General features: G+C 42.4%; 1 protein-coding gene across 1 annotated transcript in view; it reads right to left on the bottom strand.

Moving 5' to 3' along the window:
• Positions 1-835: 835 nt before the first annotated feature.
• LOC103558188 (contactin-associated protein-like 4) overlaps positions 836-23,798 on the bottom strand; it is a 169,747-nt gene continuing 146,784 nt past the window's right edge. The window contains exons 18-24 of the mRNA XM_070620323.1: positions 20,026-20,265; positions 14,024-14,248; positions 12,269-12,402; positions 11,314-11,401; positions 4,993-5,211; positions 4,681-4,752; positions 836-3,021 (exon numbers count right to left, since the gene is read on the bottom strand). Coding sequence (XP_070476424.1) covers positions 2,828-3,021; positions 4,681-4,752; positions 4,993-5,211; positions 11,314-11,401; positions 12,269-12,402; positions 14,024-14,248; positions 20,026-20,265 — 1,172 coding nt within the window. The 3' untranslated portion in view covers positions 836-2,827. The remainder of the gene's footprint in view (positions 3,022-4,680; positions 4,753-4,992; positions 5,212-11,313; positions 11,402-12,268; positions 12,403-14,023; positions 14,249-20,025; positions 20,266-23,798) is intronic.

Raw genomic sequence — 23,798 nt, forward strand, 5'->3', positions numbered from 1 at the left:
GGAGAGAGGTAGGCTGGTGACTCTGTCCACCTCACCGCCTGTGAGCACCAGCCCTGTGGGGAAATTCATTCACAAGCCTGTGTTCTGGCTTCTTCATTTGTAAATTGACAAGTCAGATTATTAAAAACAAAATCTAAGCTGTTTTCAAATCCATAATCTCTTCCACTCGGTGCCTCTGTCTCCCAGGAAGGGCCACAACCCCCAGTGGAAGACATTCAAATGATTTTGTTTCCCCATCAAGCGATTCTCACATCTTGCATGAGATACAGGCAAGGACCCAGCACTGGAGCCCAGCCCTGGGGGGCCCAGCCGTCTCGTGACGCTGCTTCTGGGAGTCAGGCGACACCATTAGAGGTAAGCAGCGTGACATGCAGTGTTCTGATTCCTACCGGAAAGGGAGCGGCTAAGGAAAGAAAAGCTCAGGCTTCTCAAAGGGAGTGCCAATTATACAGTGTTTATATTGTTTTAATTTGAAAAGAGAAACAGTTATGTATTCTTGCATTTTAACTTTTATGAGTGCGCTAAATTCTTCCAGCCAGCACCCCAGGACTTACAGGCCACCCCACCAAGCTCTAGGAAGGAGACGCACACGACAAACAACTTATCCTGTGTTGAGGGCACCACCAATGGTTTCCTGATGGTTAGTCTACAATGAGTATCTGCAATTGCAGATCACTTCTACTGTAGCAATTTGTAAATAGCTACCATTTTCCTCCCACTTTCTATTTGAGCCATTTAAAATTAAAAAGAAAATACCACGGTAACTGCAGCACCAATTTGCAAATAATATCAATCCTAGGACCGCCTATGACATGTAAAGAAATACACACACCAGTGCAGAATGCGTACAGCTACACTTTTTTACTGTTTGAAAAACTCTAATTGCATAATTGTAAAATGTTATATAAATTCCCTTAAAATATATCCCTCACTTTGTTTTAAAAGTCTTGTTTTATTAACAAACAAGAAGGTAAACTTTACAAATCAGGGAAGGACAGTGAGGGCACGGGACGCATGGAGGGGCTTCGGGGTGGGAGGTGGGCAACAGAGCCGTGCAGCCCCCCCGTCTGTCCTCCTGAGACATCGGGTGCCAGTGAGCCCCCCTCACTTGTAAAGGCGGCCTGGAGGTCACCAAGTCTGTAGCCAGCTCTGCATCGTCCAACTTACCATCTCTGTCTCGATGCTACAAATGGGGAAACGTGTGCACCATTCACCAAGATCTGTCTTTAAGTGACTGTATTAGTTGAGAACTTTAGATTTACAGGAAAATAAAACCCCAGCAAGTCCTAGCATATAAAAAAGAATAGCAATTATTAACAGACAAATTGCGACAGAGGTGATGTGGAAAAGGACACCAAAAAGTAGATGTGAGATCGACAGGAGAAGCAACATGGAGGCCAGGCATTTCTTCCCTTTCCTGACGTGGACACGCTGGAGGATCCCCGCTCTCTGGCACAGGGCAAGCAGGGGCAGGAGCGTGTCTTCTGTCAACTGGTTCTATGGGACCTAATTGCAGGCTCCTCGTGAGGGTTCATTTATCGGGGTTCCAAAATTAATGACTAGACAGTTTCCTTGGAATCCCCTGTCATCCATTGCTCTCCTGGTCTGCTCCCCAAGAAGCTCCCACCGGTTTTGGGAGCTCTGAGACATGGATCTCTGCATCCTGGAACTGAGACTAGGAGAATGAATTTCAGGGTGATTCTGGTTGCTCAGCTTGGGGCGTGGTTGTGGCTCAGAGTCAGCACGTGTAGGACTTTGCGACTGGGTGGCCATGCACGTGGGAGTCTATGCTGGAAACAGTCCGAGCTTTAGAAAAGTCATAAAGTGACTTGCTCTCGAATATTCGAGAAAGAAGCTCCATGGAATACAGTCTCGGGAGAGCAGAGCAAAGTTGGGGAGACCTTTGGAGAAAAGCCAAGCCAACAAACAGCAAAGAAACAGAAGAATTTACCATGACAAAGAACACTGACAAATGACCGGGCGTTTAGGGAAATAAATTTACTATTATGTATCATCCAGGTATCTCAGATGCAAAAAAATACATTTTCAGTATTAAGAATTTGTGGTTCTATCTGCTTTTCAATTTCAATTAAAAAAAACTTTGTGAAATCAACATTAGTCAGGGCACTGCCAAATGTCAATCACGGACCTCGATGGCATAAGATGAAGGAAAAAAGTAAAGCATGTACGGTCCGCTCTGCACCGTCCGAACGCCGTACCTCTACCCCTGAAGACGAGCACGTAGTGCCAGAAGCATCCGTACTCACCGTGGGCATTTGAAGGAAACATTAAATAAAAGCAATGCAAACAAACCAGCAATGATACCCCGAGAGAGGAGTGCTGCTTGGCATCAACCAACAAAGAGAAAGGCAGAAAGGCTGTTTATTTTTGGCCACGTGGCTATGGCTCACAGAAGATGTGAATATTCAACAAACGTGGTCAAGAAGGATGTTCAGTTCTTTGATCACAAAACGCAGCCTCCTGTGCGAGTAAAGCTGAGCCTCAGGTCCCACTGGGACAGACGGCTGAGGGCCAGTTTCCCTTTCAAAACCCCAGCGGCTAAGCAAGCTAAAATTCAGTTTAAAAGCACATTAGAGCATTGGAAACAAACATGGATCATGACGATACTGATTCATGGTGACATAAAATGCAGTGACGCTAACGATAGCTAAGGGATAATGCCATCAGACCCTCTGTGAGGCGGGATTTGTGCCGCACGGTTGCGTCTCAAACTGTTGCATTTGCAAAGGGGACTTCTGGCCCTGGGGAGCCCCAGGCACAGGAGAAGGGCAGCCTGCTGTGAGACTGCGTCCACCCTGGCTCCTGCTCAGAAGAAGTACTCCTTCTGGTTTCCGCAGACTGCGCTCTGCAGGCTGAGCTCACACCGGAGCCCGGTTGGGGCGTGGCCTGGGTTCTCTGGTGGCTTTGCCTCCTTGGTTGAGTACAAGTTCTTCTGCTGATAAAGGCGGATGGCTATGGCAGCGACGCACAGCAGGACAAATACCGCCACAGCTATGACACCTGGTGAGGGAGGAGGGAACGCGGCATCAGACCTCAAATGGTAGCATTGTATCCAAGCACATGCTAGCCTGGCTTCACTGCTGATGGTCCAAATCAGATCACTTTCTACGCCCATCAAGCCCAGATTCTGTTATAAGCTTGGGCATCGAAGCTTCAGGGATTTCTACGTCAGGTGGTATCCTAAAGTTTGAGTTCTACCAACCTCATACGGATTGCTCTATTTTATGCCCTTATAGTCAAATTACAATGGGATTCATTTAATGCTTCCGGAAGTAAATAAGCGTATGCCTCAGACCATGAGCACTGTCCGTGTTAGGAAGCAGACAGGTTCAAATTATTTTAAAAGTATAGAATGTATCATCATACCTTCCCAAAGTTTTCAGTATTTTTGTTAAGGAAACTAAGTTGCATGCATTTTAGTGAAATTAATTTTAAACAACTTGGGTATGGCAGAGTGACTTTTAGCAATATGAAAATGGTCTCTGTCACTAAATTTATTATAGAAATGTATTGAATGTGGGAATTTATGGGATCCAAGTGACTTGAGGTCTCCCCCTGAAAATGTTTTGATGATTAAAACCAAAGCTTGTGGTTCTCAACTTTGGCACACATTAGACAAATTTCACCAAAATCTCCAGGTGGGAGAAATTGATGGTTTTAGAAGGCTTTTCAACGATACTTACACACATTCAAGTTTGAAAAACACCGAGCTATATCATAGCAAAATGTTTACTCACGCTATTGTACCGGTGGAAATTAGATGTCAACTCTAAGTTGCAGAATTAGTACACAAATGTCAAATGTCATTTCCCAGTTATATATATTGAGGGTCGTTAATACAGGTGTTGACGTGTCCTGCCATTACTGAACATCAGAAAACACGGTTGCTACTGAAACAACCATGGAAACAGCTTGCCGTCCCTGTGCAGGTGGTTCGTGAAACCGTGGTGGAGTCCTGTGGACTCCGAGCTTTGGCTGGCCTAATTAGGCCCATGTGCTGTGGGCACATGCTGGGCTGGGCAGAGCCTGCAGCAAACTGAGCCCACAAAACAGCGTTTGCACACGCGGATTCTAACGGTGGCAGAAGGAAGGCAATGAGCACATGCTGCTGCATCTGCCAGGAAGGGGAGCAGCTTGCATCTTAGCCAGCATTCCAGGGCTGATGTGCATTGTCTCATCTTGGAAAAAAACGACAGAGAGGTTATAATTATTTGGATGTCTCACTAGAGGTCTTTGCTTTAGAGAGAGAGAGATTTCATCCAACCTCCACACTGAGGTCTGTTGTAATTTGCAGTAAAGAAAGAAGCTGACTTTGCCTGTAAAGTGATGGTCACCTCCATACCGGCAGGGGCAGTAGGGCCATGGGGCGCCTCTGGGACTATAGGAGCCACGCAGAAGTCTGTCTCTTCAATTCTGGGTTGGTTTCATGGCAAGACTGGTGACGATCAAGAATAACTTCACCTTCAGTTACTGTCCAAAGAAACTGAGGTCATCTGAACAGTTTGGGCAGCTGAAACAGCTGGGGCGGGGGAGCAGAATGCGAGCTCCGGGTAACCGTGTTTTGGGCAGTCAGTCACAGCAGAGGGACCTAGTTAGACCCCCTGTCTCAACCTCCACCCACTCGCCAGCCTGGCTGTCACCAAGACACCCTCTAGTCACCTCCAATCACTGCAGAGTCTCCCCTGGTGGCGTCAGCCATGGGCTCCCCCTCATCCATCACTCCGGAATGTTCTACAGCGGGAGAAAGGAAAGTGAGTGAAAAATCCACAATGCTAAACCAGAGTGGAATCATCCCATAAAGTTGGAGTTTATGTTGTTTTAACTTTAGAATCGTCAGCTCGTACAACTGGCCAAAGGGGCGGAAGGTTGAGATTTCAGCAGCCCGTGCCAGAGTCTAGGCCCGAACGACAGACACCAGGGTCTCTATGTCTCGGGGCCCTCGAGGCGCCCCCGTGCCCGCGCCGCGCCCACCTGCTCGCACGTGCGTGCGCTCCCGCGCCGCGCCGTCCCCGCCTCGGGCCCCGCAGTCAGACGCCGCCACCGGACCCCGCACCGACGCGCGCGCGGGGCGCCCAGGGCGCAGCGCAGCCTTCAGCGGGGCCGCGCGCTCGAACTGCACGGCGGAGAGGCAGCCGGAGAAGCCCCGCGCGCCCGCCCGCGCCGTCTCCGCGTCCACGTGGCCGCCGGGCTCTGCGGGAGGGAGAGCGCGGTTAGTGAGGCGCCTTAGAGGGATGCAGTAATTGGGGTGCAGATAGTGGGAAGCAGAGAACACTTCAGCATCTTTATTTAGTGCGTATAGATCGTGTTTCCAAGCAGGTTATCATTATCCATTTAGATGGACAGCGGATATAAGGGTGCGTTTGTTCCTAAAGGGGTGACACGTTCCCAGCTCACGCTGCGGCCCCTCCTCCTGCTCTCCTCTTCTGGGCTCTGATTTGCATTGATGGATCAGGTTTCCTCTCTTAGGGCTGGAGGGGAAACTTGCTTGGTGCCCCAGAGCATCCTCCTGCGTCGCTGCAGAGGAGACGGACGCCAGCCTCGTGCTCTGGTCTTTGTAACTCGCTGTTTCTACCGGAGGCCGGTAGGGTTCTCTCCGCGATGGCAGTTCCTGCATTTTATCTGACGTGACTCAGCCAGGCGGACCTCGGCGACCCCTGTCACTACTGGGGTTTGCTTCAGCTCAGAGAAACGCTCTGCTGCTCCTTCTGAGTTCTCTCGCTCTCCTCCCGTGGTTCCAGCTGCCCCTCCCCCTCCTGGATGCTCCTCCACATCCTCCTGGAGCTCTCGGGGTTTCTGACGCGGTTTCATACGTTTTCGGGCACTCTAATCCAGCGGCAGCGGGGACCCCTTTCCTCCGGTTCGTCTGCTGACTCTCAGCTGAGGTTCCTGCGCGTTCTTCTGTTACTTTACTCAGATCTCCTGTCCTTCCATGAGGCTTTATGGGGGCGCTCCTGTCCCGCTGACAGCTTCACTTTGTAGGGACTCGTCCCTCTCACTGTGAGTCCCTTGGGCGTCGGGTTGTTTTCCGTGGGATGTAGATGCTGCCCCAGCACGCGTCCCCGACGGCCAAGTGTCCTGCAGGGCTGTCCTCAGGCCCCTCTGCCGGACACTCAGATTGGTCCAGATCCTTGGAGATAGCCGGTTCCGGGATCCACAGACAGGCCTTCTCCAGCGACCCCAGGAGGCGGGTTCTGCCCCAGTGGCTTCTCGGTGCTCCCCCAGGCTCCCTCCAGCCCAGGGGGACCCGCCCACAGGAGCTGATTCGGCCCCACCCCACCTGCTTGCTGCCCGGTTGACCTAACAATCGTGCTGGAAAGAGGCCAAAATGAGTGTCTTCCCTGTGGATGCCTGGAGTTGCACCATTCATGCTTTCTTTAGCGTAAACCTCTTTTCATCATTAACGTGTGTTTGCATATCTCTATATCTATACATCTTTTGTAAGATATATGTCCTTAGAAAAATGTGGAGAGGGTTGCACACGCTAGTGCTTGAAGCTTCGTCCTCGTCTTTCCTTCACTGTCTTTTGCTCTCTTGAGAGATCAGACTCAGGACAAAATATAGCGGAGCAGGTGTCCAGGGAGAGAGTGCAGGGGGTTTGGGGTAATCGCCCGAAGGGTCGGGCAGTGGGGTGACCATGAGCTGGCACAGGTTTCCTCTGCTTTGTGATTTTCAGTAGAACTGGTCAGAGTGTCTCAAATGAAAGCATTACTGTTTTTAAACCTCTCTCTTAAGAACAAAATTTTCTAACTCTTGAGAAGAAAATCAAATTTCTGAAATCTCAGGTTGTGAAAACTCCCTCCTCACTCAGATTTTTAGGCAGCTTTGCCTTATCCATTAGTGTGAATTGTGTGTTCCATGAAAAGAACAGCTTCTGCTCTTTTGAAGAATAAATTCTTTAACCCAAGGGCTAAGGGAATAATCAGATACCAGGACATTGACAGCTGCGTGAAGAGCGTCTCCCCTGGGCACTGGGAGGAGCGTTTCTGGGGCGGGTGCAACAGCAAAGGCAGAGCCTTGGGAAACTACCCTGCGTTCCTGGATCTCTCCTCCCAATAAAATAGTCAGAAAGCTCACCAAGAAAGCGAGTGCTTCATCTCACAAGCATCGAAGGTGGAAGGAATGAAGCAGACACTGAACAGCATGTACTGTAGGATGCTTCCATGTGAAGTTCAGAAACGGGCCGGCTGTGTCTGTGCTGCTGAAAGCTGGGAGAGGCTGCCATTGGCGAGGGACCCACAGGGGTGTCTACGGGTTGGTCACTTTCTCTTCTTGGTTAATCTGTGTTCACTTTGTCAAAATTCTTCCAGCTGTGCATTAAAAATGTTGCACTTTCCCCTACATATGTTATACTTAAAAGGTTCAAGAAATACGAATGTCCCAATGGACATGGAATTAAATGGGGAAATCTGAGAAGCATAACATTATCTTTAACTTAGAAGGAGAAAACCCCAGAGAGAGTCAGCAGACAGTCTCTGATGTATAATTTTGAAAACCTCAAGAAATCTGTTGTCTGAAGTGGCTTCTAATGGCTGATTGCTTTTGTTGTAGGACCTAAGAATTTTATATTTGAGAGCAATCGTAGACCTAATCTAGCCCATTTTTACTCGTATTGTGAAAATTCAGATGCTACATATTAAGTAGCAGCCACTGTTCTAAGTGCTCATTTTTTTCTTGTAACTGCTCTGTGAGGCACCCTTCGCATCATTATCCCGTTTTACAGGTGGGTAACTGAGCACAGAGCTGGTCACTGGCAGATGGCCCCACAACCAGCAGGTAGCAGTCTGTGTGGCTGACCCAGAGTTCCTGCCCAGGCTTCCCATAGGATGAGGGGCCTGACAACCGCTGGGAGACGTTAATGGGCATGGTGATATCTTTGCTCCCTCCTGTCCATGGTGCACAGTTTCAGATCCATCCTGCAACGCTCCACATTCCTGTATCTTTCCTCTCTATCACGTTTCTTCAAAAAGAGCTAAATGGGCACTGATAAGAGTCATGCCCAGCACGCGGGATCCAGGTTCCGGGACATCTTCCCACAGACACCTGAGTGGGACGCCTGGCTCTGAGCCCTTCACACCTGGAACCCTGACATGCTGCCATGTGCCTGCGATGGAGGCCCCCTGCTCACCCGGAGCATCCGCGGGCTGGAACGTGACCACTTTGTGCTGTCACTCTAGTAGAACAGGCATTCCTTTCTTATTGTTTCAACTCTAACCCAGAAAGACCTCCCTCAGTTCAGAGGAGTTGTGTTTGCTTATTTGTTAGAATTTATGTTTTGGTCCTCCACTGGTTTGATAGCCCATAAAATTCAGAATTGACAGAGTCCCGATTATGCAGAGTTCCTCAGCGTCACCACTGAATAAGAAGCTGCAACTCTGTGATTAAGGGAGAGTGTTTGAAAAGCTCTCATATTTTAGGGACATATTCTTGGTCATAGTCAAAACTAGAAAATCTTATTTCTCAAGAGTTTACCTTTAAAAGTGTCTTACTCTGAAATGATTGTATGGAATCTGAGAAAACATAACTGGAACAGGCATCAGCAAGGGAGACCCCTCGGAGTGGTGACGTTTAAACACACATTTTAATCAGTGAGGACTCTGGACAGTTCTGTCTGAAGCCTCAGAGTGCAGACTCTGGCGACTCGAGTCACCCCTGGCCACACCCCCTCACGAGGGGCTCCAGGCGGGAGGGTGTGGCCTTCGGGACAGGGCCTCTGCCTCAGAATCCACCTGGAGATGCTCACAAGCCGTTGTCAGAGGGGATGGGCGGAGCATAAACCTATAGGCTTCCAGGAAGAAAAGCTGGCTTCTAAGCTCGGTGTTGACCTGGGAACGAGGAACCCCCTTCTCAGCAGACCTTGGCCGCCTGGATCACAAGGCACTTCATGTCGTGCTCTAACCCGGAACGCGAAGGTTCAGTTTTCTTGGGCTTGCAAAATGGTTTGGAAATTTTATCAGGCTTATGGCGAGAAAAATCTTAAAACTACCAAAACGTGGAAAGTTCATTAGAACTTGGTCAAAATCCATGCCCCCATGCATATTATAAATGAAGTTTTATTTAAAATTTCATGAATCCCAATTGCGTCAGCTATAAAATTTACTGCTCAGCTTGAACTTCAGTGTTCTTCTAGAGTCTGAATAACACACCAATGAACATACAATTCTTCAAGAGAAGCATCAATACATTCAATTCCATCCTAATCTTCTTTACGCAATTGATTGAAGGGAATGTACGTATGTTAACTAACTACACGCTTCGTTTTTATTCACTCATTACACTTCATACGATGCAGTCCACTTTCTCAGTTTGTTACTCAGTATACTGCACACTCCTGCACAGAACCTTTTCATCAATAATGTTGACATCTCATCTGAACCTAAGTTGTGTTTTTAAAAATATTCTCTTGTCAAGGCTTTTAAATAATGATTAATGCTTTTTAACTTTGTTAAACTACTTGTGTGCATTCTTCATCTTTGAGCCGAGACTCTGAGTCTTCGAGGACAGAACTGGTATATTTTTACACCACATCTGCCGTAGCACCTGATGTAGTTTACTGAACTGGGAGACACTTGATCAATACGTGTTCTCTCAGTGAAGACTTGGTCAGCTTGCTGGGAAAGACTGTCTCCTTCCTTCCATTCATGAGATGCATGGATTCAGTGGGGAGGCAGCCTCGCCTCGGCTTGCAGAACTTGGACACCTCTGTGATCATCAACAGCTCACTTTGTTCAGACAGAAACAATATCTATGAGTTGGGGCCAGAAGGTAGAGCTTAATGGAGGACGAGACCGGGGCTGCGTCTGCCTGACGTGGTTTCTCCTCTGTCAGCGGAGGCCCCGGCACATGTTGGTCAACCAGTCAATGACGATGAACTGTGCATTTGGAATTCAAAACAGCTATTTTGTTTTTGTTGTTGCCATTGTTTTCTTATGGGAGTGGCTAGTCACTGTTTCTCTAAGTATGAATTGGGACTAAAACTGATAATCACATGGCAGGACTTAATGTGCAATCTATTTATCTCTCACAAAATCATCAGAGTATTAATCAAATGTTAAAGCATTTTGCCAAAGCAGAATCACCACTTTAAATCAACTTTGTTATTACTTACACATTTATCCTGAAAGTAAATTATATATAGACACAAAATTTGCCTTCTTACATATTTCAAGCTTAACTGAAAGGAATCACATATATATAAACACTATATGGCTCACTTTGAATTTGCCATTAAACTTGCAATACAAAAGTAGTGCTTTTCAAATATTATTTTTCTTCTATTCAGTGTAGCAACCTGGTAGAACATAATTCATAGCATTTCCCATGCTGATTGAAGAAGGGGATGCATACTTTTAATGCTCAACATCATGTTTGAAAATACATTAACATAAGCAGGGTTAAAAACCTAGCTATCATCCTTTTCAGTGATTTATATTTTTATCATCTGCCTGTGTGTCTACGCATGATAACTCAGGATTTTGAGCTTCTATATGAGTAAAAATGTGAATGACTAAGGAATATAGGTACAATAAATGAAAAGATTAAAAAATCATTACCTTGGATAAAATATATCCCATTAGTGCCAAAACAAGACCATTAATATGAAACAAACCTCAAGAGCCTTCTCCCCAAAGTAACGTGAAAATCTATGGAGTTTGTAGTCTATTTATAACTAAAAAGCAAGCCCTCTGATATTTACCTGCTTTTACTTTAATATTGGGAGACAAGGAGAAACGCAAGCATGCATATTTGATCCTAGGATGCCCGGGCTCTGCATTTACGCTCATGCCATGACCAGTGGTGATTGACAGGTATGAGCAGACTGAAATGTGTAGTTTGATTTGCAGACATGGTGACCGGGCGCAGAGCCACCTCTGTGCACAGCAGCAAAGCAGGACCGCATCCCTGCCCAGGGTGCCATCCTGAGTGAAGGACAACAGACACGTGCTCTTTCCAGGTCCCCTTCCAAACGTCGTCCTCGTGAGGTTTCCGGACCTGCAGCTGTTTAACGCGTCATCTGTGAACTTTGTGTCTGTTTTGATCACTGCTCTTCTCTGTGGTAAGAAAATCGCTGTGATCCTGGTGCTGATTGCTGAAGGAGGGAAGAAGTGTGGCTCTATCTTTAGAGGCGTGCACTTGTTTCTCATGATTATGGGTGCACTCTGAACACAGCGTGATTTCTGCCCTGATTGGCATGAGCGGTGTAATGAAAATAAAACAGGAACTTGTTTTTGTGTTGGCAGTGTGACTTTGTGACCCGAGGTGGGGGCGAGGGGTGGGGTCTCTGTGTCTACTTGCCTAAAATCTTGCCCAGCACCAGGGATTTGACAGCGTTGAATTCCGTGCCCGAGGACAGACTCACTTGTCTCCGGGATTTCTGGTTCACCTGCCCCGTGAGAAGCAAACACAAACACGTTTGTTATTGGTCAGTAACAGGGTGGGAAGCAAAGGGAGGCGATGGGACAAAAATGATCACAGAAAAAGAACCTAGTGCTGCCCAGGATGGAAAAGCCTGGTTGGGCGGCATTTACCATTTCAACGGTAGAATACTAGTTCATAACTAATTTTATACTATCTCAGATACCCTTCACTCACAGCCCAGCCCTAACCCTCCCATATTTTTCTGCCTAGTTCTTATTACTTCCTGATACAGTAGGAATGATCTCTAATCATTAGAACCCACAAAAAAGTTGTGAAAGACTTTCCCAGCCCAAAGCTTTTACAAATCTCAAAATAAAACCTGAAGAGTGAAGCCAAAGTATGCTATTCCGTGTAGAGAGCAAACACACCAATATTTTTTCTTCAAAAGTATTGACAGTGCATAATGTCACTTACTCTCCAATGACTTGTCTATTTTGTTAGTTTTGCAAATTTTAATCATAATCATATTTTATACGAATCATCTCTTTAACTTGTCATCACGTTTGTATTCATGGATTCACATTGGAGAATCATTAAAAAAATTCTGCCTGTAATTCACCATGATAAAATAGACAATATTTCTCTAGTAATTAAATTAAAATGAATGAGGGAAAATTTAAGTAGGCAAAATTTTATACTCTATTTGGCAGATTCCCATTACTAAACAAATGGGCAAAAATGCCAGACCACATTTGATTTCTTGTCCACAACACATGAGAGAATAGAATAGAAAAAGGAACTTGTATTATGCTTCATTATCAAAATACTGCTTTAGGTGACACATACTGGGGAATTATGACTTTAGCTATTGCTTGGTTGGACACGCTGTTACCTCTACAAAGACCACTCCTTCCTCTCTGCTAATCTTCACGCGGTGAAGCTGCCCGTCAGCCATGTTCTTGAAATTAAAGTTAAAAACATCAGGATCTTGATGTAAATCTAGCTTGTACCTAATCTGCAAACTCCCTAAGGTAGAAAGAATAACATTTTTTAAACAACAGAATGTTTTAAACTGCTTTTCCATAATCCAGAGAGTTATTCTTGTTCACTCATTTCCAGGAGCAAAAGTTTGCTGTTGGAATTTACTTGACACGGTGCATTTGGATGCACTGTTATTTTCTTAATTATCACTTTCCCTGGAACGATGACTGCTTCTTTAGTGTCACCCCTGGTCCCACCTCCCGCTCTACTCATGCCACTGCACGGTCAAGACCAGAGTTGTTGTTAATAAGAACTCTCTTTCCTACAACCCTCAATTCTCTAAAAGAAAACATCTGAATTGAAGACATCCCAAATCTAAATTCCACTCCATCTTTGCAAAAAGAACATTAAGAAATGCTGAAGCTGAAGCTTTGTGAAATACTGAAATTATTTCTTGTTTTTTTTTTAGTCTTGTCTTCTTTGAATATATTTCCCAAATTCTGAAAGATGAATAATAAAAAGAAAGTTCAGTAGGCTCTGGGAATTGTTGGGCTGCCAATGGCTATCAGAGGCTCGAGGGACCATGAAGATAATTCTAGTTGGTGATGGCTCAGATTTTAAATGCTGGCCAGGGGGAAGTGCATCTCAACAAAGTGTACCTCTAGAATGAGTTTTCCTTGCTTATATACTGGCTGATGAGTCACTGCACTTCCCATGGTAACATCCAACGTGTCAATGAAATGCTCCTACCGTTTGTTGGCTTACAACTTTAAATCTACAACTAAGGCTAAATATTCCTACTTAACACTCCTATGTATACTTTGGATATCAAAGTCCCTGGAGTCGTATTTGAAATGGCTTACAGTATGTTGGTTTGTTTATTCACACACCAGAGGTTCTATTTCTAAAATCTGCATCCATAACAAGAAAATTCAGAAGTGGGATACAGTGATATACTTTTTCCAGGATGTAAGATCTGTGCATATCCACATCTGGCTCAGCTTGAGCTGCTCCACAGAGAGGCACCCTCACGCTCTGTCACAGGGGCTGTGCTAAAACCTTGTTAGCCAGAAAGTTTTGCAAGTTTTCCCAGACATATAATTAGTGCCCTCACTTTTCACTTACAATGCCCAAAGCCCTTCCTTACTTCCCCACCATGGAAAAACGGGAGCTGGCTGATGGCTGTAATTGTGCTTTCCATCTTCGAGTGCCTATGGGCTAATTCACTTCAGGACCATGGACAGAGTAAAAACAATGTTTATCTCGTGGGTGTGGACAGTCATTTCTGCACCGCCTTAGTGTGTTAGCACCCACCTAATTATTCCCCCCTTTACTTAGAAAGAGGAGGAAACATTTTCCACATGTAACTGAACACCTTTTACTTCTAATAAAGAGCTTCCAGTGATAATAAAATTCCTGTTTACCTGAGACATGCAAATTTATAAAAAATTTTCTAGAAGAAAGAATCTCAGTGTAATTACTGGAATGGTATCTTTGCAACAATATTTTTGTAGTCCTGGAAAATAAAACAAACACAAACAAAATGGCATTTGGAGAGCCTGCAACTTGTCTCTTGTTTGCAGTGTGAGAGGCTTGAACACTCAAAACTTCACACGTACAGTTCTAGTGATGCGTTGTAATTTTCCGACCCTGAAACAACACTCACCATTTCTGGCAAGGATAACTGACAGGTATTCCTCATAGAAGGAGTCCACATAGAGCAGCAGGCTCGGGGTTTGTGCTGTGAGGAAGCTGAATGTGATCAGCTCTCTGGTTAGTGTCACGTCCCCCTGGAACGAAGCAGCGTGAGGGCTGGAGTTTGTACTTAACGGATAATATTCGTGAAAATTGTAAGTCACGGAGGACCCAGGTCCAAAGTAGGCAGAAATCTCTGAAATGATATGATATGCAATTTTTAAGTTATAAAAGATTAAGTGTTAATTTTAGGTATCCCTGTGGACATTCAAAGTCTTTTAATTTTCAGAACATTTTCATAGATGAGAGAGTGGAGAAGGATGTAACAAGGACTTGCATATCTCGGAAGGGAAGAGCACAGTGAGTTGTTGGGACTCAGGACAGTCCTCAATAGATCTTGGTGTTAGAACCACATACGCTCAGTCCTCAGTAAAGCTCAGTGCACTGCTGTCTGGTTTCAAGCAGAACAAGGTACCTGCTCCATCTCCTGGCTCCTTCCTGATGTTTTCATCAGTGTCAGTCTTTTGCTTCACAGGTAGCAATCTCACCTAAGAGTGATGAAGGATGGAGATGGAGGGTCCCTTGCCCTTCAAAGACCCACAGACAGATGTCCAGTGTGCTAGTCCTCTGCTTAATTTACTGCTCACTGGAAAAGGAAGCTGCGCTGAGGCATCTCCGTGAATTTGAGAGTGGGAAGTGGTCATTTGAGCGGCAGGGGCCAGAAGGCTGTCCATGTTCTTCCTAAATCAGTTCACAAGAGTGTCTCACTGGCATTTACACAAGATGAATCTCCAGATGTGTGTGCGCACGAGGATGAGGGGAGAGCATAGGCAGTCCAGCCACTGTGCCTCTGCTTGTCTCCATCGCTTCAGCAGATCCATGCCCAGTGGGCATGGACATTGAGTGACCTCCCTGCAAACCCACTGCCCTCTGACCAACCAGAGTTTTTTCCTCATCACCCACAACATCAACTTCTCATGGAATGTTTGCCTGAATTAAAACACTCAGATCACACTTAATGGAGGTGGATACGGAGCCATCCAGGAGAAGAAAAATACCTTTTTAATGGACTTCACTGAGGTATAACTAGGTACGATAAACACACCCATTTAAGGTATAAAATTTGAGAGATGAGCACACCCATGAAATAACTACCACCGCCAATGTTCAGAACATTTCCAATTTTCTTCTGCCCCTTTCTGCTTCTTGGCAGTCGACTGCCTCTTTACACCCCATGCTCAGGCAACCACTGATTTGCCTTCTGTTCCTCTAAATTACTTGGCATTTTCTGGAATTTCATGTAAATGGAATCACACATTCTGTCTTTTTTTTTGTCTGACTTCTTTCACTCAGAATAAGGATTTTTAAATTCAGCCACGATGTTGAAGAGCAGCATTGCATTCTATGGATGCATCACAGTTTGTTTACCCACCCAACTATCGATCAACATTTGGGTTGTTTATAGTTTGGGGATATTATGAATCAATCTGCCATGGGCATTTGTGTACAAATCTTTGGGTGAACCTGAAATTCACATACTTGGGTAAATACCTACGATAGTTAGATCACGTGATGACTGCATGAATGTGTATGTAAGAGAAACTCCCGAAGAGTTTCCTAAAGTGATCGTGTCATTTTACACTCAGACCAGGAGTGAATTGGAATGCCAGTTCTAGCACTTGGTAGTGTCAGTCCTTTTTTTTTTTTTTGAGGAAGATTAGTCCTGAGCTAACATCTGCTGCCAATCCTCCTCTTTTTGCTGTGGAATTTTGGCCCTGAGCTAACGTCCATGCTCGTCTTCCTCTACTTTATATGTGGGACGCCTGCCACAGCATGGCTTGCTAAGCAGTGCCATATCCGCACCCGGGATCAGAACCGGCGAACCCCGGGCCACCGAAGCAGAACGTGTGCACTTAACCACTGTGCCACCAGGCCGGCCCTGGTAGTGTCAGTCATTTTAATTTTAACCATCCCAGGGCCTGTGTAGTGGTGTATAATTATGGGTGTAATTTGCATATTCCTCATGACTGATGATGCTGAGCATATATTTTTGTGCTTAATCACCATTTATATCTCTTCTCCTGTGATGTGTCTCTTCAAATCATTGCCTGTTTTTCCTTTTGGTTGTCTGTCTTATTATTGGGCTGTAAAAGTTATTTGTATATTCTAGATACAAGTTTTTGACAGATCTATGTTATGTCATTTTAAATAGTCATTTCTTAATAATATTTTTGAAGAGTAAAAGTCACTAATTTTGATGAATTTCAATTTGTTATTATTCATGATTTTGTGTCCCAAGAAATTTTTGCCTACTCCAAGGTGACAAATATGTTCTTCTATGTTTCTACTAGAATTTTTATAATTTTCGCTTTTACATTTATGTCTGTTGCTCAGCTCAAGTTAGCATTTGTATATGTGTGGGTTAAGCATAAAGTTGCATATATATATATATTCATTTATGGATTCTCTATTCTTTTCCATTGCTAAGTTATTCTTTTTGAAGTATTTTGGAAATTCAAAGCCATTTCCATTTCCATATAAAATTTAGGATTACCTTGCCAATTCTGCTGAAATTTTAGTTGGAGTGCTGAATCTATAGATCAGTTTGGGGATAAATGATACAGTAGTAATGGTAGTGATCCAGTTCATCAATGTGGTACATGCATCCATTTGTTTAGATGTTAATTTCTTTTGTAGTTTTCAGTGTAGAGGTCTTAAACTTATTTTGTTAAATGTATCCATAAATATTTCATGTTTTTGGATTCTACTGTAAATGGAATTTTATTTAAAAATTTTTCCCAATTGTTTGTAAGTAGGGCATAGAAATTCAGTTGACCTTTGTCTATCGACCTTGTATTCTGTGACCCTGTTAAACTCCCTCATTAGTTCCAGTAGGTTTTAGTAAATTCTTTACAGTTTATATAGATGATTATATCTTCTATGACTAAAGAGAGTTTTACTTCATCTTTCTAATGTGTGCACGCTATTTCTTTCATTTTGTTTTTGTTGTATTGCATCAGCTAAGCCCTGCAGCATGTTGAAAAGAAGTGGTGGGAGTAGAAATCTTTGTTTTTCTCTTTCTGCCTTTCACCACTAAGTATGTTAGTGATACGACGTCAGGTATCCTTTAACAAGTTGGGAAATCTACCTTATATTCTTAGATTGTCAAACGTGTTTTCTGTATATATTCAAACACTTATCTGTTTTTCTCTTTTATTCTGTTAATATAGTGACTTTCCTTGAGATTTTTTTGAAAATTAAATCAGCATTGTACCTTTTGGATTAATCCCACTTATCCATGATGTGTTTATTTTCTATATTTTTTATTTGATTTGCTAATAATTTTTTAAGTATTTTTTTGTCAGTATTCATGAGTTTATTTCTGTAGTTTTTGTTTGTTTTATTTTCTTTCTGGTAAAGTCTTTGTTGGATTTTAGTATCAGAGTATTAGTAGGCTCATAAATTACATTGGGAAACATTTTGTTCACCTTTCTATTCTTACATAGCCTGTGTCAGACTGGTATCATCGTTTTCTTAAATGTTCTGTAGAAATTACCGGTGAATTCTTCTGGTCCTGGAATTTTCATGGTGGAAAGACCTTTCACTAGAAATTCAATTTCTTTAGTAGTTATAACTTATGAAGATTTTATATTTATTGTGTATCAGTTTGGTAATTTGTGTCTTTGGAAGAATGTTTCCATTTAACCCAAGTTGTGAAATTTATTGTCATAATGCTGTTCATAGTATTCCATTGTTATCTTTTAAATTTTTGTAGCATCTGCTTTGGTATCTTTTATTACTGATATTTGTAATTTGTGTCCTCTTTCCTTTTTTCTTGAGACTCAAGTCAGACATATATCAATTTTATTGATCTCTTCTATGAACCAGCTTTTGATTACATTGATGTAGTTACATGATGCTATTTCATTCATGATTACACTGATTTTCTTCTTTCTCTATTTTCTATTTCATTAGTTTCTGCCCTACCTTTATTATTATTTCTTTACTTCTACTTTCTTTGGATTTCTTTTTATTCTTCTTTTAGATTCCTAAATTGGGAACTTATATAATTGATTTTACCCTTATATTATTGTCTAATGAAATAATTTAAAGTCAAAAATTTCCCCCTAAATATTGCTTTAACTGTATCTCTCCAACTTAACATGGTGCAATTTTATTTTCAATTAAAATCTTTTTTTTTTTAGTTTTGTTTATGAATTCTTCCTTGACTCATGGATTATTTAGAATTAAAGTATTTAATTATTGATATTGTCACAGAAGACTCTCAGACTCTTCAAAATTCCTTCATTTTTTTCTTTCTGTTCTTCAGAGGGGTGATTTTTATCGCCCTATCATCAAGTTCACTGATTCTTTCTTCTGTTGAGCTCATCTAGTAAGCATTTTTAAATTTTCTATAACTGTATTTTTCAGCTCTGTTTCTTAATATGATTTTCATTGTTCTGCTGAAGTTTCATATCTGTTTATTCATTGATTGTCTATTTTCTTTGTTTCTCTGAATTTTATTTTCTTTGATTGAATGTATTGTGATAACTACTGAATGCCATTGTCTGCTGAAAGCAAAAAACAGACCTACTCAGAGTGAATTTTTAACTGCATTTTTTCCCTGAGTATGGAACACAATTCCTTGATTTTTTACATATTTACTATATTTTATTGAAAATTGGACATTATAGATAACTCCTGGTAAATATTTTTAACTCCATGTGTTGTTATTGTTCATTCTTTTGTGGTGGTTGTGTTTATTTGTTTGTTGTAGTGGATGGCTACCACGTCTGCACTCCAGCTTCAGTCCTGTGTGTCCCATGGTATGAGTCTGCTCATCTCTTTGCTGTTGTACCTGCCTCTGAAGTCTTCCCGAGTCTGTACAACTTGGGAGTCAGGCAAGGATTTGGGCAGAGGCCACATTCAAATTCAAGGACTTGTTCATTTTGCGGTTTCCTTGCTTCCAATGCTCTCCCCCTCAGTTACAGCTGTTCTGCTACCCTGGGACGCTGGGAGGGAGGGTTTGCATGGCCACTTCACTCTGTCCACATGACTAGAAGTTTCCAGTTGGATTTGACCTCTGTAGGTGAAAAGTGTCTTGGAATGGTGATGGAAGACTTGATTTACCATCACAGATTTATCTTCAAATATAGCTTATATAATGGTGTCCTGAACATTTCTGGGCAGTTAATTCTTTTGAAAATCCAATTTTGGTATCCCAGTTTGTACCCCAAAACCCAGTGGGTTTTTAAGGTCAAAATGCAACAACCCAGAGATTCCTGAATGAAGGCATTGGAATTTATTTTGATGATGCAGTTTTCCGTGAATATCTACGAAAGTATAAAACTCGTAAGTACTTTCCAAGAATTATGTCCATGCTACAATCAGCTCTTCATTTCAAAGCACGGCTTGTGACTTCTCAGAATAAGAGAGACTAAAAAATATTCTATCACTTTTATTGTTGCAAGAGATAATCAACAAGCCCCAGAGCAATATGTTTAAGTGGCTGTGTTTTAGCCATCTTAATATAATGGAAAATGTGTTTATTATGCCAATAAAATATATTTTGGGAAGAAAATTCTTCTTGTACTACTGGAAGCTATTACTTTAAATAAAAATGACACCTAAAGTGATATTTAAATAAGCAAGGACTGTGTAGGGCAGATTTTTAATAACATATTTTCTGAGAACATAGGCACCAGCTAGAAAGAGTTAGAATGCATGGATGGTATTTCAAGAAAATCACAGAACCGATGGTGGATTCTACAGTGTAGCCACTGGCTTTTCAAGAGTAGAGTCACATTTCTTTCTAGTAAAATAAGATTGGTTGTAAAAGAGTGATTTACAAAAGGAATTTAGGAACTGAAATACTTCTATCCAACAGCTACACAGAAAGGGTTTAATTCGATTTTTAAATATCCAACACAAGCCCACTCATTCCTACTGGTCACATTCCTCGTTCGTACTCACCGTGTGAGCAGAAGGGCCCTGTGAATGCCGAGAGCTCACAGTCGCAGGAGAATCCACGGGGCTTCTCTCGACATCGCCCTCCATTGTGACACAAGTGTCCGTAGGTGCTGCAATGTCCTGGGCAGCCGGGCTCCACTCCTGGAGTGACCTTGGCTCTTTCCTCGAGGTCCAGCGTCTCTCCGTTCAACTGCAGAGACCGAATGCATCCCAGAAACCCTCTCTGCCTGGTGGCCGTGCCGCCTACACAGAAGCACAGGAGAGTCCAGACCTCGTCCAGTTAGGGCTTTACGGAAAGATGTGAGAATAGTGACTTCTCAAAAAGTTTTATGAACAAATATAATTTTCAAAACGTGAATTTTGATGCAGTTGGGAGATATTCAAGAACACTAAAAAAATTAATTTTTAAAAAAAATTTGACTTTGGTTAATGTTTATTCTAAACAGATTCCTCCTTAATTAACCAAGGGATTTATTTTTAAGTCAGTCTCCTTAGAATAAGAACGGGACTTAATGAAACCAATATTATTGTAATACCTATAATATGGTGAACATTGACATGATTAGCTAAAATGTGAGAATTTTTTAGCATAAACAAAAACAGACTTCCATTGATGGCGAAGATGGAGCAATGGGGACTGGGTTTGCTCTCCCATCTTGAAAATAACTTAAAAAAACAAAAGTGAAACAGTAGTTTTGAATCACTGGGCATTTGGACACAAATGGCAAAGATCACTGGGATATGAGAAAACAATGAGCCGAGCCCTATAATTGCCCCCAGGTCTCTGCCAGGAGAGTTTCCAGGCCCAGATGCAGGGGTGGGAGCCCAGGCGGAGCTGGGCATGCAGCAGGGCTCACGTTCCTCAGCTCCTGGGAGGGAACTAAGTGGAGAGAAGGCTGCAGGTCTGCAGAGGCTCCCACTCATGTAGTGAGCTCAAGACTGGCCAATATTCTCTGTGAGGAAACATCTGAGGCCAGGATGGAATGACTCAGGAGACAGAGAGGCTCCCACAGACTTAGGTCAGGGCTAGGGTTAGAGTTAGAACTAGGCTCCAGGGCTTGGGGCTCTCCCAGGACTGGGATTCTGTCTGTTCCCCACAGCAAGTGGAACAAACCACAAAATTCAAGAGCCATCTGATACAGAACCTAAAATAATTTTGCCTCAATAGTGGGAAAAATTAATCCTAGACTAATTACCACTCCAGTTCTACCTAAAAAAGCTTAAAAGTGAGAACACACAAAAAATAAAACTGTTTCCAAACACTAATCTTGTTCCAGACCAAAGCTCAAAAACATGCAAAGGAGCAGAAAAATATCCAGCGTCCAACAAGGTGAAATCCACAAAGTCCAGATATAATTAAAATATCACCAGGCGTACAAAGAAACAGGAATTCATGACCAGTCAAGGGGAGAAAAATCAATAAAGCAAGAGTTTTCCAAAAATGATATAGATGATAGAATTCACAGGTGAAGATATTAAAACAGTTATTATGACTGAATTCCATATGTTCAAGAAGCAAGAGGAAGGGTTGAACATTATTTTGTAGAGAAATGGAACATATTAAAAAGACTCAGATTGAACTTTTAGAGATAAAACTATAATTTTTGAGGAGGGAAAATACATTAAATGGGATTAATGACAGATTAAGCTTGACGGAAGAAAAGATTAGTGAACCTGAATACCTGGCAGTGTAAAACTAGCCAAAACAAATCACAGGGGGCAAGGGGAGGGGAAACAAACTGAAATTAAAGATTAAAAGAGTATCACTGATGGGGCTGGCCCCGTGGCTGAGTGGGTAAGTTCACGCGCTCCGCTGCAGGTGGCCCAGTGTTTCGTTGGTTCGAATCCTGGGCACGGACATGGCACTGCTCATCAGACCACGCTGAGGCGGCATCCCACATGCCACAACTAGAAGGACCCACAATGAAGAATATACAACTATGTACTGGGGGGCTTTGGGGAGAAAAAGGAAAAAAATAAAATCTTTAATAAAAAAAAGAGTATCACTGAGATGTAGGAAAACTTTAAGCCATCAAAATATGGGAGTTCCTGAAAGGGGAGGGCAGGGGACCAAAAACGTCATAGATAAAATTTTCCAAATTTGGTGAAAACTATAGACCTAGAATCTATGGAACTCAATAAAACTCAAACACAAGAAACAGAAAGAAAATAAACTAAGACACATCATTTAAAAGTAGCTTAAGAGCATGAATAAATAAAAAATATTGAAAGCAGCCAGAGGAAAAAGATTCATTACACATACAAACAAAGATAAAGGTGAAAGGAGATTTCTCATCAGATGCAATGTGAGCCAGAAGACATCGGGGTGGCAACTTTAAAGTATTGAAAGAAAAAAAACCCACTGACAACAGAATTCTTGCCCAGAAAGATATCTTTGAAAAGTGAAAGTAAAATAAGCCTTTTGTTCTGGTAAACAAAAGCTGAAAGAATTTATCACCAAGAGACTCGCGCTACAAGAAACATAAGAGGAAATTCTTCAAGGTCGAGGAAGTGCTGCCGGACGGAATTTGAGATCTGCACACGCGCAAAGGAAGATTGTAAAGGGCTACCACATGGTAAATTACAGAAACATTTCAGTATTGCAAAACCCATTGAAAGTATAACTGACCAAATAAAAAGTACTAACCATGTATTTTGAGGTTTATAACATGTTCTATGTATGTTACATAAACACAAAGTGTGACAATAAAAGCACAAATCCCAGGAGGAAAGAGATAAAAATATTCTATTCTAAGCTTCTTCTTCTTCTTCTTTTTTTTTTAAGATTTGCATCTGAGCTAAGAACTGCTGCCAATCTTTTTTCTTTTTCTGCTTTTGCCCTCCAAATCCCTCCAGTACATAGCTGTATATTCTAGTTGTGGGTCCTTCTAGTTGTGGCATGTGGGACACCACCTCAACATGCCCTAATGAGTGGTGCCATGTCTGTGCCCAGGATCTGAACCGGTGAAACCCTGGGCCACCGAAGCGGAGCATGCGAATTTAACCACTCGGCCCCCTAAGTTTCTTAACTACACATAGAGTGGGAAAATATCCCTTGAAGGTAGACTGTGATAAATTAAAGATGATTAAATACCCTCAAGATAACCAGTGAAATATCACACACCAGTTATAGCAAATAAGTCAAAACAAGGAGATAAAATGGAATCACATAAATTATTCAATCCAAATTAAAATGGAAAAAGAAATAGATAAAGGGAGCAAAGAACATATGGGTCAAACAGTAGATAAATATTAAATTAAATATTAAATATAAAGATAACATGATTGTCTGTGGAAGAAAAGTTGGTAAAATCCACAAAAAAGCTACTAGAACTAATAAGTATAGTTATCATGGCTGTAGTTAAGATCAAGATAGAAAAAAATCATCTGCATTTCTATACATTTGCAACAAAACAATCAGAAATTAAAATTTTAAAATATAATTTACAATAGCATAAGGTCTGAAATAATCAAGAATAAATCTAATCAAAGATGTACAAGACTTATATGCATCCAACTATAATATATTGTTGAGAAAAATTAAAGAAGGACCAAATATATGAAGAGATACACCATATTAATGGAGCTGAAGACTCAATATGGCTTAAATGTCAATTCTCTCCAAATTCATCCACAGATTTGACATAATCCCAATCAGTGTTCTCTAGTCAGTGTTCCCCAGGCCAAGTCTGAGAACCTGAGTACCAGGGGAGATGATGGTGTAGCTCCCAGACAGAGATGGAAGCCTGAGAACCAGGAGCTCTGATGTCTGAGCC

Source organism: Equus przewalskii, chromosome 5 (assembly GCF_037783145.1).
Source record: "Equus przewalskii isolate Varuska chromosome 5, EquPr2, whole genome shotgun sequence".
NCBI classification, from domain to species: Eukaryota; Metazoa; Chordata; class Mammalia; order Perissodactyla; family Equidae; genus Equus; species Equus przewalskii.